This window comes from Ochotona curzoniae, unplaced genomic scaffold, assembly GCF_017591425.1.
Source record: "Ochotona curzoniae isolate NIBS_2020 unplaced genomic scaffold, NIBS_Ocur_1.0 contig_3622, whole genome shotgun sequence".
Taxonomy (NCBI): Eukaryota; Metazoa; Chordata; class Mammalia; order Lagomorpha; family Ochotonidae; genus Ochotona; species Ochotona curzoniae.
The window spans coordinates 28,668,982-28,684,078 of record NW_024465926.1 but is presented as its reverse complement, the minus strand read 5'-3'; the positions used below and the strand labels follow the sequence as shown (position 1 = coordinate 28,684,078).

At 42.1% G+C, this 15,097-nt stretch overlaps 1 protein-coding gene across 4 annotated transcripts in view; it reads left to right on the top strand.

The window, feature by feature from the left end:
- PHKB (phosphorylase kinase regulatory subunit beta) overlaps positions 1-8,010 on the top strand; it is a 221,839-nt gene extending 213,829 nt beyond the window's left edge. For all 4 annotated transcript variants that reach the window (XM_040982753.1, XM_040982754.1, XM_040982756.1 and 1 more), the window contains 4 exons: positions 1,511-1,640; positions 4,551-4,658; positions 6,366-6,506; positions 7,144-8,010. In XM_040982753.1, coding sequence (XP_040838687.1) covers positions 1,511-1,640; positions 4,551-4,658; positions 6,366-6,506; positions 7,144-7,281 — 517 coding nt within the window. In that variant the 3' untranslated portion in view covers positions 7,282-8,010. The remainder of the gene's footprint in view (positions 1-1,510; positions 1,641-4,550; positions 4,659-6,365; positions 6,507-7,143) is intronic.
- Positions 8,011-15,097: the final 7,087 nt, after the last annotated feature.

The following is a 15,097-nucleotide window of genomic DNA, read 5'->3' as shown; positions in this document are numbered from 1 at the left end:
AAAAGTGCACAACCTTGGTCTTTTCATCAGAATACCAATACTTTGTAGGTCTTACCAAGTAAGTGACATTACCAGAATTTCAAATTTGTGCAAAGAGGTATCACTTAGCGAAGTGACTAACTGCTGTGTGGAGTTCTGGGTTGGACCCTGGACAAAACCAACAGCATTAATGGGAAGGTTGCTAAAATTTGAAGTTTCAGAGGCTCATTAGTTACTTTTTGTCACTACTCAATTTCTAATTGCAGTAATCATAGTACAGTTATATATGACAACAAGATTCAGAAAGACTAAGTAGAAGACTTATTTTTGTGACTCTTCTATAAATTCTTAACATTAAAAAAAATCTTCTAAAAAGTTAAAAAAAAAAAGAAGCCTTCTAAAATCAGTCTCTGCCTCCCTTGTGAGTATGTGCACATTTCCACTTGTGCTTTTAAATCTATTAACTGCGTGTCCTAGAAGTATGAAAGCATTCCTGTTACTGTAGCCACACAAACGAAGTAGGACAAAATCAATGGCACAGTGTGGAGTGCTCAGTTATTCAGAGTAGAACCTCGCCAACCTGGGGTGAGTCCCTAAAGCTCAAGTTCCTTTAACTCGAGTAAAATCCTGAACCCAGCGGGGCAAGTCTGAGTCTGCTAAAGAAAATTCACATACCCATAAAAGATGCCTGTCTTATTTACATCATCCTAAAACTTCATTGATCTTTTATTCACCAGAGCAGAAGTGTCTTTTGTATTTACCGCCTACTGACTAGCTATTTTCATGCCTGAAAATACTGGTGACGACACCCCTCTCTTGGGGTTCATGTCACTCTGCTATCTTTCTAAGTCCTAAATGTAAAATTGATTATCTGTTCCTATCTTCAGTTTTTGCAAAAATATACTGCTGTGTTACTCTGTTCTTTTCAAATTATGCACATTCTACATCTTTAGCCTTTTGTGAATGATGTGTATATACTTAAGATTTAATATTCAATCCATAAAAATAAAATGTAGAGTAAAATTGTGATTATAATGATATGAAAGATTTTTTGTTTGACTTTTCAGCAGTAGCAGCATGTGTCAATGTAAACACTTATGAAATTTAAAACAAAGTAATTTCATTGTATGCATGGCTTTTCTGAGCATTTGTTTATTCATTAATTTATTGGACTGTTTTTGTTAAGTAACCTTCTCGGAGAGGTACGTGGGCATGAAATCTGTAAAAGTTGTTATGAAACTGGCCAATTCTGTATTTTACATGAAACTCTGTTCCACTTAGTAGAGGAAAATCATTTGATCATGTTGCTATTTAAATATTTTTAAAATTGGAGATTTTTTTCACTCCCTGCAAGCTCTGTTTTCACTATGAAATATTTCCTAAATTCTATCACATATGGCAAATATGCATCATTGATGGGATTTGGCTTTTATTGCTTACCCTATTGGAAAATGTAACCCATGTTGCAAGCCCAGCTTTCTACTAGAACAAGCCTAATTTTCAAACTGAAGCGTTTTCCTCTGGTCTGTAGATGTTGGCTGAACAAGCGACAGATCGATGGGTCTTTGAATCGAACTCCCACTGGGTTCTACGACCGAGTGTGGCAGATCCTGGAGCGCACGCCCAATGGTCTCATTGTAGCGGGGAAACACTTGCCACAGGTAAGACCACTGTGTTGCTTGTCTGCACTGCAAATCACAGCTCTGCATTTCGGCTTTCCAGGAGTGTTTCAACGAGGGATGCAGAGATGAAATATCAGCAAATAAGGATTCTACCCTTTTGGATTGGAAATATGTTCCCCAGTTTGAGATGCCTCATGCTTTTTGTTTCCGTGTCTGTGTGTGTGTGTGTGTTTTAAGAAGCTTGTTTGACTAAAATGATATGTTGCTGTGAAGTTGTACTTAACAAATTGCATTATCAATCTTAAGCTGTTACAAGGAAGTCCTCATGAAAGGTGCCACACGGCCAAACTTCTTGCTGAACAAACTAGACTTCCTTTGCTTCTTAGCGAGTTTGAGGCTCCTCTTATCCCTTGACCATCAGATGGTGCTGGGTCAATGCTGGGGCCTCATAAGCAGTAAAGTGAACAGGATATTGAAAAGACAGAACTGTTTCAGGCCTCAGACGCAAAGTGGAATAGTAACACCGGGCACAAGGAAATCGGCATTTAGGAACTGGGCTGACAGTGGCAATATTGGAACTTTGTAGGTCTTTGCACTGAAAACCACTTCTTTTACCCATAGCGTAACTTACCTGTGATGAATTAACACTGTCTCCTGCATATGATTTCCTAAGGTGCCTAAACTGACCTGCTTGTTTGATGCAATTATTTTATGTACTTGATTATGGCGTCTAGATCCTTCTGCTTACACGCAAGTGAGAACAATTAACCTTTTGGAAATGGTGTTCTCTACTTTCCTCTAGTGTTGAAACTTCAACCAAGTTATTCTTTTTTTAAATATCATTTTATTTACTCGAAAGTCAGAGTAACAAAGAGAGCCAGAGAAACAGAGAGAAAGAGGGAGAGAGAATCTTCATTCCTTCTGCCAGGGCCGAGCCAGGCCAAAGATAGGAGCCTGGAAACTTCCTCTGGGTTTCCCACATTGGTGACAGCGACTCAAGCACTTTCATTCAAGTTAATTGTATGTGTGTTTTCAAATACATGCTACAGTATATATACTCTGAAAGAACTCAGAAGGAATTAATAACGTTCTTTTCTTTCCTTTGGGCCAAAGTAGCTGTGTGTTTAGGGAGATAGTGTGGACTTTGCACTGAAGTCATTTATAACCTCTCAAAATTTGAGCTTTGTGAATGTGTCATTTCAGAAAGGGAATGAAAACATGTTAAAAGTGTTCCTTATGCTGTTCTGGACTGTGCGGTTGTATTTGGTGGCCAGCACCGTTGCCCAGCTTTTCCTCAGATGTTGTGTGACCGCTCTTGGCAGCAGCATTGCACCTGGCAGCAGTTGGGCTCCTGAAGCTTTCCTAAAGCCTTGTGACACTACTTATTCCCAAGTCCTTTCAGAAAAGTTGGAAAGTCAAGCTGCCTTTATCTTTGTTCAGCTTAATTACCACAATTACATTCTAGCTAAATTGGCCTTTTAAAGGAGATGTTTTAAGAGGAAACTAATATTGAGCCTGGCATGACGTCCTAGTGGTTAAATCCTCACTTGGCAAACCGCCAGGATCTCCATATGGGTGCAGGTTCGTGTCCCAGCTGTTCCACTGTCCATCCCTGCCTGTGGCTTGTGAGAGCAGTGGAGGACAGCCCAAGACCTTGGGATCCTGCACCCATGTGGGAGACCCAGAAGAAACTCCTGACTCCTGGCTTGGGATCAGCTCAACTCCAGCCATTGTGGGCACTTAGAGAGTGAGTACGGAGGATCTTTCTCTTTGTATCTGCTTCTCTCTGTAAATTTGCCTTTCCAATAAAAATAAATAAATCTTTCAAAATAAAAAAGAGGATATTAATATGAAATCATTGAAAGATCTTCCTTCCCTTCCGTAATACTACTCAATAACTGAACAATTATGATAACTGTGTCTGGCTACTGCATTTCATTTTCCCCCACGTGGGCACAACCTTTCAGCATTAACATGTATGTTAGATTAATTATGTTTTAGATTGCACTGACTATGGAATACACTAAGTAGATTTACTGAATGTAAGACTAAGGCATTGTTGCACCAGGCTGAACAACTTTGCTGGTACTTAATTAGAAGAGGAAAATCAGAGGATCTTTGGATCCCAGTTTGAGTACTAAATAACAACAGGTTTTTATGAAACTATGGAGAAATTAACTATCCGTCATGATTGACCGTGGAGTGTGTAAGTAGGTCTCATCTTCTGTCTGCCTCTGGTAATAACTAGTGACTCCATCTGCTTTTCACTATGCAAGCCTAACACTTGGTGCCTCCCCTCCATCTTTTGAGACTTATCTACCATACCCAAATTTAGATCTAGATTCAAGCTTATTTTTGGCCTTCATTTTGCTTCTGAAAAGTTATATGGAAGAGTATGCAGAACTCTCGTTTAAATGAAAAATAAAGAGCAGAATCGAAAATATTATTTTAATTTTGCTGTTTTTCTGTTTCCTTGCCATTTCTGCATGGTAATATTGTTTTTACTTGTCCATGTGTGTTTTTATGCTGCTGTCTCAGAGGGAATCTGCCACAGAAATGATGTAAATTCAATAACAAGTGACTTACATACTGAAGTCAGACAGCAAGCATAACTTCTTGTATTAATACTGAAAGCAGTATGTATCGTATTTGTTGTCTCAGTCTTGGACTGTTTGTATTTTGAAGTGGATTTCTGATTCGGTCCTGTTCCCTTAAAACATTAATATGATGAAGATGGCTAGTAAATAAAAGGTTTCATTTATCATGGCAGTCAGCTGGTTGGCTTCAGTAGTGTGACATATTTCAACCCAGTCAATCTAGCGGAAGAGCTGAGAATGCTCGCTAAGGTTTTGTAAAGACTAGAAAAAGGTTATTGATTAGAAAATGCAATTCCTCCTTCAAAAGAGAGAAAGGCCATAACTGCATGTTAATATGAGGTTTATTTTTCAGCAACCAACCCTGTCAGATATGACCATGTATGAGATGAATTTCTCTCTCCTTGTTGAAGACATGTTGGGGAATATTGACCAGCCAAAGTACAGACAAATCATTGTGGAGGTTTGTATATAAAAGCATATGTTGCTGAAGAAGTACTTGCTTTCATTTCCCTGAAAACTGGCGTAAGGGAAATTGCCTACGAATTCTCTCTCTTACCTAATCCTGATATCCTCTAATTGAGACCTAAAGGGGGTGACCATACTTAACCCAAGCCAAAGCACATGAGAACCTCAAAGACCTTAAACTTCAGCAGGGTCAAACAACTGACAGTCCAGCCTTCCGGGTACCCCTCACCCATCAGTAGAAAGCACATCAACAACATCAAGACAACAACCACAAAAAAAAAACACATCCTTTTCTATTCATGAAAGTAATACAAGTTTCTGTTACAGAAAGTGTTGACAGTTCAGAAAATTATTAAGAACAGAATTCCATCCTTCCCCCCTTCTACTAGCAAGAGCCTTTGTGTTTCCTGAGAGGAGATAACAAGTCTTATTGACAGAGGTGGCTGGTGAGCACTTAACTGGTGGGAGCCCCTCCGCAGTCCATCATTGCTGAGTGAACTTCAGCCCCAACTCCGACCTTGCAGCATGAGAATGGGGTTAGCCAGTCAGTTTCATAGCACTTGGGATGAGACAATGTCAAGAGTCAGGAAAAGACGAGATTATTAGAAGGTGAAACTTTCCTGAGCCCGCCGGGTCTGCTGTGCAGCATTTAAAGCATTTCGTGCACATAGAAGTCCTTCCTGTTGACCAAAGTCATTTTCTTTTTCCAGAAGAAGTTTTCTCTAGAGCTATAGCATCACTGTGTATTCACCTGGCTAAAGCCGTGCCCCACTGTCTTCCCACACTGTGACCTGTGAATTCTACTGCAAGTGCTTTGAGTTTTGCTTTTGGTTGTCGGTTTTCGTTTTGGGGTTGTGAGTTTGTTTTTGTTTTTAGGGTTTTTTTTGGGGGGGGGTTCTTTTAGCTTGCTTCTCTTTTGGAAGTATTTATATAACAGAGAGTAAGATTCCCAAATTGACAGTCACAAGATATGTTTCCTGTTCAAGTATCCAGTAAGAACCATAAACAGTATCAGAAAAACTTTCCCAATTATTGCACACCCAGACATGGCCTGTGCATTAGAATCTGTTATTTAAAATGAGCATAACCTAGGTTAAGTGTTTGGAATGGCCAAACAGTGGGATGATACGTTAAGCTAAGATAGTTTGCACAAATGAACTAGTACTCACATCAAAAAGAGTATATTTATGTGAAATATAGCCATCCCTGATCAATTGTTACAGCATCAGTCTTTTTCTCAACATGAGGTGCACAGAACCCGTGTTGTTTGGTCATGAACTGACTAGTTCCAGGGTCTCCACTGAAGGCACCTGCTTTTGGCAGTCATGCTCCAGTGGACACTGTCCAAGTGTCTTGCCAACCAAGGCTGGTACTCAAAAGCCCAAACAGGAGTTTAAATCTTTTGATAAATAAGATAGCAAGTCAGGGTCAAGAAAGTCATTTATATAAGTTACTAATTTTATTTTAGTTTACTAAAACACTTTCATATGTCTGTAGTGATATACACAAAGAAACAGAAATGTGTAGTTTACAAACAAAACTTAGGCTTCTAGCTTGAAAATCAGGTAATCCTTCAGCCTGTTACGGGACACACTGTGGAACATTAGAATAAGGCATCAGGCTGATTAAAAAAGGAAACCATGTCCAATCTATGTCACTATTATGGTTCACGTAACTGGCTTTCAACATGTGTCTCTTCTAGCTGCTAATGGTTGTATCCATTGTGCTGGAAAGAAACCCTGAGCTAGAATTTCAAGACAAAGTGGACCTAGACAAACTCGTGAAAGAAGCATTTCATGAATTTCAAAAGGATGAGAGTCGGCTAAAGGAAATTGAAAAACAAGTAAGTAGAGAACACAGCTTTTGGTAGAATTTCTTCATTGTCCCAGTTCTTCAAAAATAACCCTAATCTGCTCATTTTACTTACAAAGCAGGTGAACGGAGTGCAATGTAGAATACTTGAAAGGAAGTCTGATTTATTTGAGGAATTAAAGTTACTTTGGAGTTAATTATTAATTCAGCTATGGAGTTCTGACAGAAAAGAAATGTAGGAAGGAATAAATTTCCTTTCTGTAGTTAGCAGTTAAAATGTGTTTGCACAGAGTAACTGTAGAGTCCAGAAGGCTATAAAATTAAATTTTGAGGAAGATGGGGACGCAGCAGCAGGCTGCATTGGAGCCGTGGACTAACTAATGCAGTCGCTTCTAGGTTTGCTGTTTAATCTTTTATGTTCATTTGAGAAAAGGCTCCCTAAACCAATAAAAATGTTGAGCGAAGAGGAGAATTCCAAAATTTTCTGTCTGTGTTTTATATGCTGAGAAGACGCCCCAGGAAAATGAAAGAAAACCTTGGGAAGCTCATGTCTGCCATGAAGAAACCTGCCTGGGAATTGGTGTTTCCCCTTAGGCTGACACCGATTTTACCTTTTTACCTGCAAGCTCTTTACGAACACACAGCTTGCTTACTGTCTTTCTCTGTAGGATGACATGACTTCCTTCTACAACACTCCCCCTCTGGGGAAGAGAGGGACTTGCAGCTACTTGACCAAGGTGGTGATGAATTTGCTGCTGGAAGGAGAAGTCAAGCCAAGCAACGAGGACTCCTGTCTGGTCAGCTAGTAAGGGAGATGCGGGAGGCCCACCCGAGGCGCATTGCTTACAAGTTAGTCAAGTTTTGTGTGGAAGCTTAATCTGTGCGGCCAATAACATGTGGTCCGGCCATTGCCATACCCTTGCCATGGCCAGTGTAATAATGATAAGAAATACTTTCAATCAAGTGAAAATGAATTCTCGTGATTATGCCTTTGCAAAAGAAATCTTCATTGAACAATGGAGATAGTTTCTGAGTTGAAAATTCACTGCTGCATGCTTTCTGATAAAAGAGCTCATCAAATGAGTGTGCTTAAGGTTCAATTCTCACCTTCCTGCCATTAAAATGGATCTGCCAACTAATAATGCATAGTGGAAGCCAAAACATTGAAAGAATGGTGAACTTTTCTTAGTGGCATTGTCATGCCAGAAGGAAAAAAAAAGATATTGATATATGTCACAAAAGCAGAATCAGCCAACTGATATTTGTCTCTCAACAGCTACATTATTGATATTTTCATATCAAGAGCTGTTATATAATTTTTACCTTATAACATGACAATGGTTTTGTATTTGTGATAAGTATAGGGCCTAGACTAAAATATAATTAATAAATTATGCTTTATCAAATACTTTCTTTGAGATTTAGAAAAGAATAAGATGAATAGGACTGTTCAGAAGTATGTTAACTTCAGGACTGTTACACTTATTGGTGTGAGTTAAAACCTTTTAAATCATTAAATTTTATTTCTAAATTGATGAATGTGTCTGGGTGTATTCTTTGTTCCAATGCTTACGTTATTCAGTTATTTTCAATATTTCCATTTTATTGATTGGGAGATGGAATGGAAGAGAAATTGTGAAATCTGTTACTATATTTTGCTATTAAATGTACTTCAGCAAACTTTAACAAAAATAAGTAGATTAATCTCTTGAATGTTATGAGTTGTATTGCCTTCCTAAATTACCCTGCAGCCTATTAATCTGAGCCCTGACCCCAAAGAGAGTCATTTTTCTGACCAGTAATAAGTTTCACATGAGAAATCAAATTTGTCATGTAAAAAAAAGAAAGTGCAGCCTATCCTGAAGTCTTGAAGGATCTGAGAAACAACTAATATTTCAGTAACATGTCTATTGGTGACTAAATGGAAGAGTAAGCGCATGGGATCTTGAATGGGAAATTGTACTTGGAGAAGAATGAAATCAGGTTTACTTCATAGAACATCTTTTTGAAGTACAAGATTTATTATTATTAGTTGAACTATTTTACTTTCAGATGAGTCTACTTATTTGGCTGTTGAAACGCCAAGCAATATTTCTTTGTGAAAATTTTTGTTTATGGACTTATTTTATGATACCGAAGAATGTCACAGGAGAGAAGAATATGAATAAGATTGATACTGAATGATGAAGCCAGCTTATAAAACATAAGCATGAAAATACCTGTTCTCTCCTGTGTACAACAGTTCTCTCCTATGGAGAGAGACTTGAGGATTGGTACTTTGCAGATGGAAGACTGGGAAGGGAAGGAAAGAAGAAAAAATGGAAGGAAAGGAGGAAGAGAGGGAGAGAAAAGAAAGAGGGATGGAATAGGGAAGGACAGGACAGAGAATGGAGGGCAGGAAGAAAGACACTTGAAATTCTAATCTGCTGACATTTGAAAATAAATTGTGATGTTAATTTTAAATTTTTTGAAAAATCTGATCAGCTACGCAGTGGCCAGCAAGTTGCTTAGTTGAAATGAGACATCAATCACAAATGCATGTTTCCCGAGTATAAGCTTCCTGCTTAAGTATTATATTTGCAAAATCATGAAGTTTTCCCGTGCTGCTGAAAGTATGCAAAAACCTGAGACATATGTGTCATCAATAAATCTTGATGTTCACCTTTGCAGAAGCCACTGTCTGTTTCCTAACTAGAAAAGCCGCCCCCCCCCCCAAAAAAAAGGAAAGAATTAGAACAAAACTTACATGAAATTTAGCAAACCCATTTGATCGAGAGAGCCCAAATGTTTTAACAGCTGCACTAGAGGCTGTTTGAAAATATTAGCCCATTCATCCAGGGATGACAAGGTTTAAATCTGATTTAAAGCTTCCTCTATTGCAATGGCAGATTCATTGCGGATGTTTATTGTACAAGCAGCGGCTGTTGGAAGCTCCTGACTGAATATCAAATTCAACTACGTTTTTCGAAGTATCGTTTTAAAAACTACAATGTTTTCCAGATTTCTTGCCATTTCATTGAAGCCTGCAAAAGTCTTTCTTTAAAGATCAGGACGTGGGATCATCTTTAAGTCATCTTCCATTTATGAGAGTGTCACGGTGCCTTAGGGACACACAGTAATATTTACTGAGCCTGTGAATACATTTACCTTTTCACCCACACTTACTTAGTTTTTTGAAGGGTCTTGGTGGATACATTTGATTCAAATGTGCTGTTAGCGCTTTGTGAGGGTGTGTGTTAAGTCCAGAGCGTCTACAAATCCAGGAGTCAACACTATGTGAAAACAGTCACAGCAGCATGGAGACCACAGACTGATTAAGGACAACTTGAAAGGATCAAAAGTTAACAACCGGGTCATAAAAATTCCTATCCCAGAGGCTAAAAGAAGGAATGGAAAATGAGAGAGGAGGAATGAAATGAGCAAAGCCACACCAGCAGTATTCAGACAGATGTTCTGTAGCCATGGACTCTGAAAAGCAGCAGGGAGAAGACGAGCATTGGACTCCTAAGCTGCGGCCTCCCAAAAGCTGTTTAAGACTGGGGACAAGGCTAATTACAAAAAACAACACGTATTTGGAGGGAATGAGATGATTGCTGAGCCAGCATCCAAGGGGCAATATGGGAAAAATTGCTACTCCATCAAAGCTTCACTCTCCTTGCCCCCTCACCCCTCAGACCGCTGTCCCAACATTATTTTCCCACAAGGCTTCTGCCCAATTACAGCTGAGAAAACGCACCCTTTTTCTGCACATTCTGCCCCACGACCGAGTTACACTGCTGCAAAAAGAAAGCCGGAGTGCGACCTTGGGATTGGGTACACAGAACTTCCATCAGCCAACAGCTGGGAGTACCCAGGCCCAGTCGGACTCCATGCTTGGAGCCATTGCTACAGCCACCACAACCTTGCAGCCAGTGCGTCATTTGGTGGCAGGCTCTGCCTGCTGGCTGCTCAACAGTGAACTCTGGGGTCTTAGAGGTGTAGAATTGCTGCCTAGGTTGAGGTTACTGTGCATGTGAGTGAGGAATCAATCTTGAGGGACTCCCAACAACACGGTAACTTTTCCTTGAAAATAAGCGAGGGTACTGAGACTTGGTGGTTTGGAGGAGAGAGACTGGACGATCTGCATGGGTCAGATTGATACACCAGCCTACTTGTGAGTCTTGTGTAGAACTTGTTATCAATAAACAATGCTGACAACCACACAGCAGTCCATATGAAAGCTAAGGCCGGGGGATTGTCTAGTAGGGCTAGATCCTAGAATCTGACAGAATGTAGGACCAGAGAACAGGTCACATTAGGCAAGGCCATGACACTAACCAGCACATGAGAGAACCACGTCTGGGAGTAGATACTGTTGGGGATGTGTGTGCCAAACCCTGTGGAAATACTAGTCCTGCTGGTTAGCTCAAGAGTTGGAGTGGTGATGGGCCGAGCTAGATGTGACCTGGAACCTGCCATCAGGTTCCAGGTAAAGGAGCTGACAACAGTCTGGGCAGGTCAAGGCAGCAACAACCGAATGTACATCCTAAACAGGATGTGGTGTGGGCTGGGCTACAACATTCACCAGCTCATACTAGGCCAATATGGAAGGCAAAGCTATGCAGGGCACTGGCCTAACACCCACTGGCATGTATGAGATCTGGGTCTGGGAGTGGGTCAAGTGGAGAACCTGGGAAACTCCCCTGCTCTCACTGACGATCACATGGTCCAGGCCTGGGGGTTGGGCAAGCTGGATAAAGTAGCTCCAATGGCTGGCTAATGTGTGGATTGGTTATGGAAGGACACAGACTGGGCTTGGTAGAACAAACCTTAGCTCACAAACAAGAACAGAAATCAGGCTGGAACACAGGTCATGACAAGCTAGGATCTTACACTGACTGGTTTTCATGAGCCAGGGATGCCAGGCCACAGCATCGAAGGCAAAGGCCAAGACAGGTGAGGGGCTATGATAAGCTGGGTCAGAGAAACCACTGGCACGTGCGCAAGCTATGGCTGAGAACAGGTCTGGTTAGGGAGCTAAGGACACCCTAACTGGGTTGGGGTTCCCACTGGTGAGTGCGAAGGCCGAAGAGGGGGCTGCATTCTGCTCTGGATATGGCTGCAGTGTCCTTTGGCACAAGTGTGGACTGGGGCTGGGCACACCAAGCCGGGCTAGACTCCAGCACCATCTGGTGCTCTGGAGGACCGGGGACATGTAGGACATGCTAGACCAGGTCTCTGCCCCTACTGAGCCATGTGTGAGCTGTGCCTGGGTATGAACAAGTCTTAGCTGGTCTGAAACATCCAACAATAAGAGCCAGAATGGGTTGAAGGCCAGGAAAGGTCACTGTTCCTGCCAGGACAGGAGGTGAACTGAGTAGGGCTGGCCCATGGACCCACCGGTATGTGCGAGATCTGACATTCGGAGAGGCTGTGATGGAGGAGCTTGGGAAACTCCTCTGGCAGGACACAGTCCCTGCAGGTGAGCACAAGAAGCACCATGAGAGGGAGGAGCCCAGACCAGGATAGGGAAAGGTACCGCTGACATACCCTTGATGTAGGTCAGGGGCCGACCAGGGTGAATCAGTTCACATCACCTGCTGGAAAATCCGAGCACCAGAACAGAGTACGGGTCAGGCCTGGTTCGATCGCAACACATACCAGTACACATTACGGCTGGGATTGGTGCCTGCTGGGCTAGGCTGTAACCTCCACCAGCATCAGCTGGAACTGGGGGTGGGCCAAGTCAGGCTAGGCTACAGCACCCACTGGCAAATGCCGAGGCGAGGGGGCCATGCCAGACTAGGCCACAGTGCCCAACCAGCACACATGAGAATGTGGGAGGGAGGGGGCAAAGTGGGTATGGGGGATGTGGAGGGCTCCCCTGCTGGACACCCATTCCCACTGGAGAGCGTGCATTGAGATGGGATGTGGGCAGACCAGACCAGGCAAGGCTACAACACCTGTGGGCCTCATGTAAACCAGATCAAGGAAAAGTCAGGCAGAGCTGACTGTTCCTACCAGTGCAAGTAAAAATTAGAGTGGGTGAGGGTTGGTTAGGCTTTGCCATAGCATTAGCTGGCAGATGCTGGCACAGGGAGCTAATGCTGTCAAGTAAACTGCAGAACCATCTGTAGAGTGTGTGATGTGGAGTGGGCCCAGGAGGGAAATAGTGGGCACGTCCCTCTTGGGTTACCACTCCCACTGGAGAGCACAAAACCCAGGACAGGGGCAGTGATGGCTAGACAGAGAGGCAACCAACAGCATGTGCATGGACTGGATAGTGGGGCTGGCTGGGTTGAACTAGGCTTCAGTGCCCATTGATGTGTATGAGAGCTGAATGGGTTGTGTGGGCAGACTGGACCAGTCTGCTATACATACTGGCAAGCACGGGAACCATGGCAGGGTGTGGGCCTGGTAGGGTTTATTGCAAGTTGCTCCGAATAGGCCGCAGATCCCACTGGTTTGTATGAGGGCCGAGTGTGTGCTGGGCAGAATCAGGTTTGACTGCAACACCCATTGGTTCAAGTGGAAGACAGGGCTGGAAACAGAACCGACCCAGCAATTGCAACCACCAACATGTGCAAAAGCTGGTTAGGGCAGAGACTGTGTTGGATCCAGTATCGGTATGCACACACAAGAATTTGGTCTGGGATCACCTCAGAGGTAGTTTCTTTGGGGATCCTTCCAGTTGAACTGCTGATATCAGAACCCCAACCATGAAAAGAAGTGCAGGTTCCATGGTTTGAACATGGAGTGTATGTGTCAAAGCTGAGCCTCCTCAGAGGCTCGGACAGAGCAGTGGACAGCATAACCAGGTGCACATGGCAGATATTGCAGACCATCAGAACCCGCAGAGGATACCTGGTACCACAACAAAGGACAGAACAAATCAATGAACAATCAACTACCCCACCCCTGTATTGGCAGTGAAAATCTGGGCAAACAGAGACTCTAACATGGACTATGTCAGCTAATGGATTCTGCAGTGAATTCATTGTGTTTGGAATGGCGAGATTGGAGGCAATTCAGAACTCTTGAACTATCAAAACCACTTGAGTAAGACCCTCAGAGCATGCCCCACATCAGGGACCTGGGATGGGTGGGAGGTTGGGTGGGGCTTCTCCCTGTATCTCTTTCCTTACCCCAGATACAGTAAATAAATAAATAAATAAATAAATAATATGGAAACAATGGTCTTACCCACTTCCCTGTAACCTTTGACCCTTTGTGCCGTAATCAACCATGTAAAGATTATCAAAACAAAATAACTACAGAAAACAAAACAAAAAAATAGAAAGCTGATGCAGCCCATAGCATGACACACAGCTCAGGGTAAACCGGGTTCCTGTGTCTCAGGACACCTTTGTGCAGGCTACAGTCCTGTTGTCCAGGAGTGGAAAAGAGACTTGGCATTGGCATTTGACTTCACAACTTGGTGGAAGGCAGATGAGGAGCCAGTGTGACTGCCATCCACAAGAAGTAGTTATCAGCAACCAGCAGTAGCCTAAGGCACAGAGCTGTCTTACTACCTGGCAGGGGGCTTAGGGGCTCTGGTGACTTGACGGCTACCCCCTCTTTGTTTTTCTTGCTTTTGCTTTTTCAAACTGTTGAATCTCACTCTGCCTACTCAGGGCTTATTCATTTCTAAAAATGACAGAGCCTTACACAGGGTAAATGTTTGTTTTTCGATTTGTGACCGAGATGGATGCACTGAGGGAGAAATCTCCCTTTCTCATTCTCATCTCACCGGAAGTTGCCCCCGTTTGCCTGCTACCCATGGGAAGAATGGGCACAGCGAGTGGCTCTTGTCCCCTACTCCTCAGTGGTAGTGAGGGAACTTCACACGGGCCTGTCTGCTCCACTGATTCTGGGGTTGACCTTTTCTCTTTTATCTCTTCTGTCCTCTTGAACACTGCGTGTTTCTCGCTGTGTCTTCTTTCTGGAGAGGGAGGAATTCAGCTGGAAGTAACTGGCAAAGAAAAAAAAAAGAGTTCAGAAAGGCGTGGGAAGTGGTTCTTAGGACCACCCACATTATACCTGGGCATCCACAGCACGCCAGGAAGATAGACGGAAACTGTGTACGAAAATGCTGGCAATAAAAAAGCACAGCTAGCAAACATATTCTGAAACAAAATTAAACAACTAAAGCATGCTCAACAACAAATTCCCTGTGAAGCATTTCCTCAAACTGCCCATGCTTGTGAGTGCCGAAGAAAGCCACTAAGCATTAAAGTTAGAAATACTACAGACTGTGATCTCTGATGTCAAAACTCAAGAACAAAATCTAAAGCCTAATGAAGTGGAAAAGAAAAGAAAGTAACCTGTTGGAAACTTCAAAATGCCTTTTTAAAATAGAAATTTAAAATTGTCACAATAGTGAAGCTAAAATTACTTCATGTAAGATGGCTAAAAAAATTTTGAAGAAAAATCTTAGCTTTAAACATAGCGCTAAACAATATAGAATGTAAACAAATAAAAGTAAATGAATTAAAAACCAGTTTCAAGAAATTAAAAATTATATGATAAACAAGGAAAAGCATACAAACCATTAAGAATGATAAAATGAAATGTTAATAACAAAAAAATGAAATAAAGTGAAGACCTGGATTTTTTCCTTAGAATTTTATTAAGACATAACTG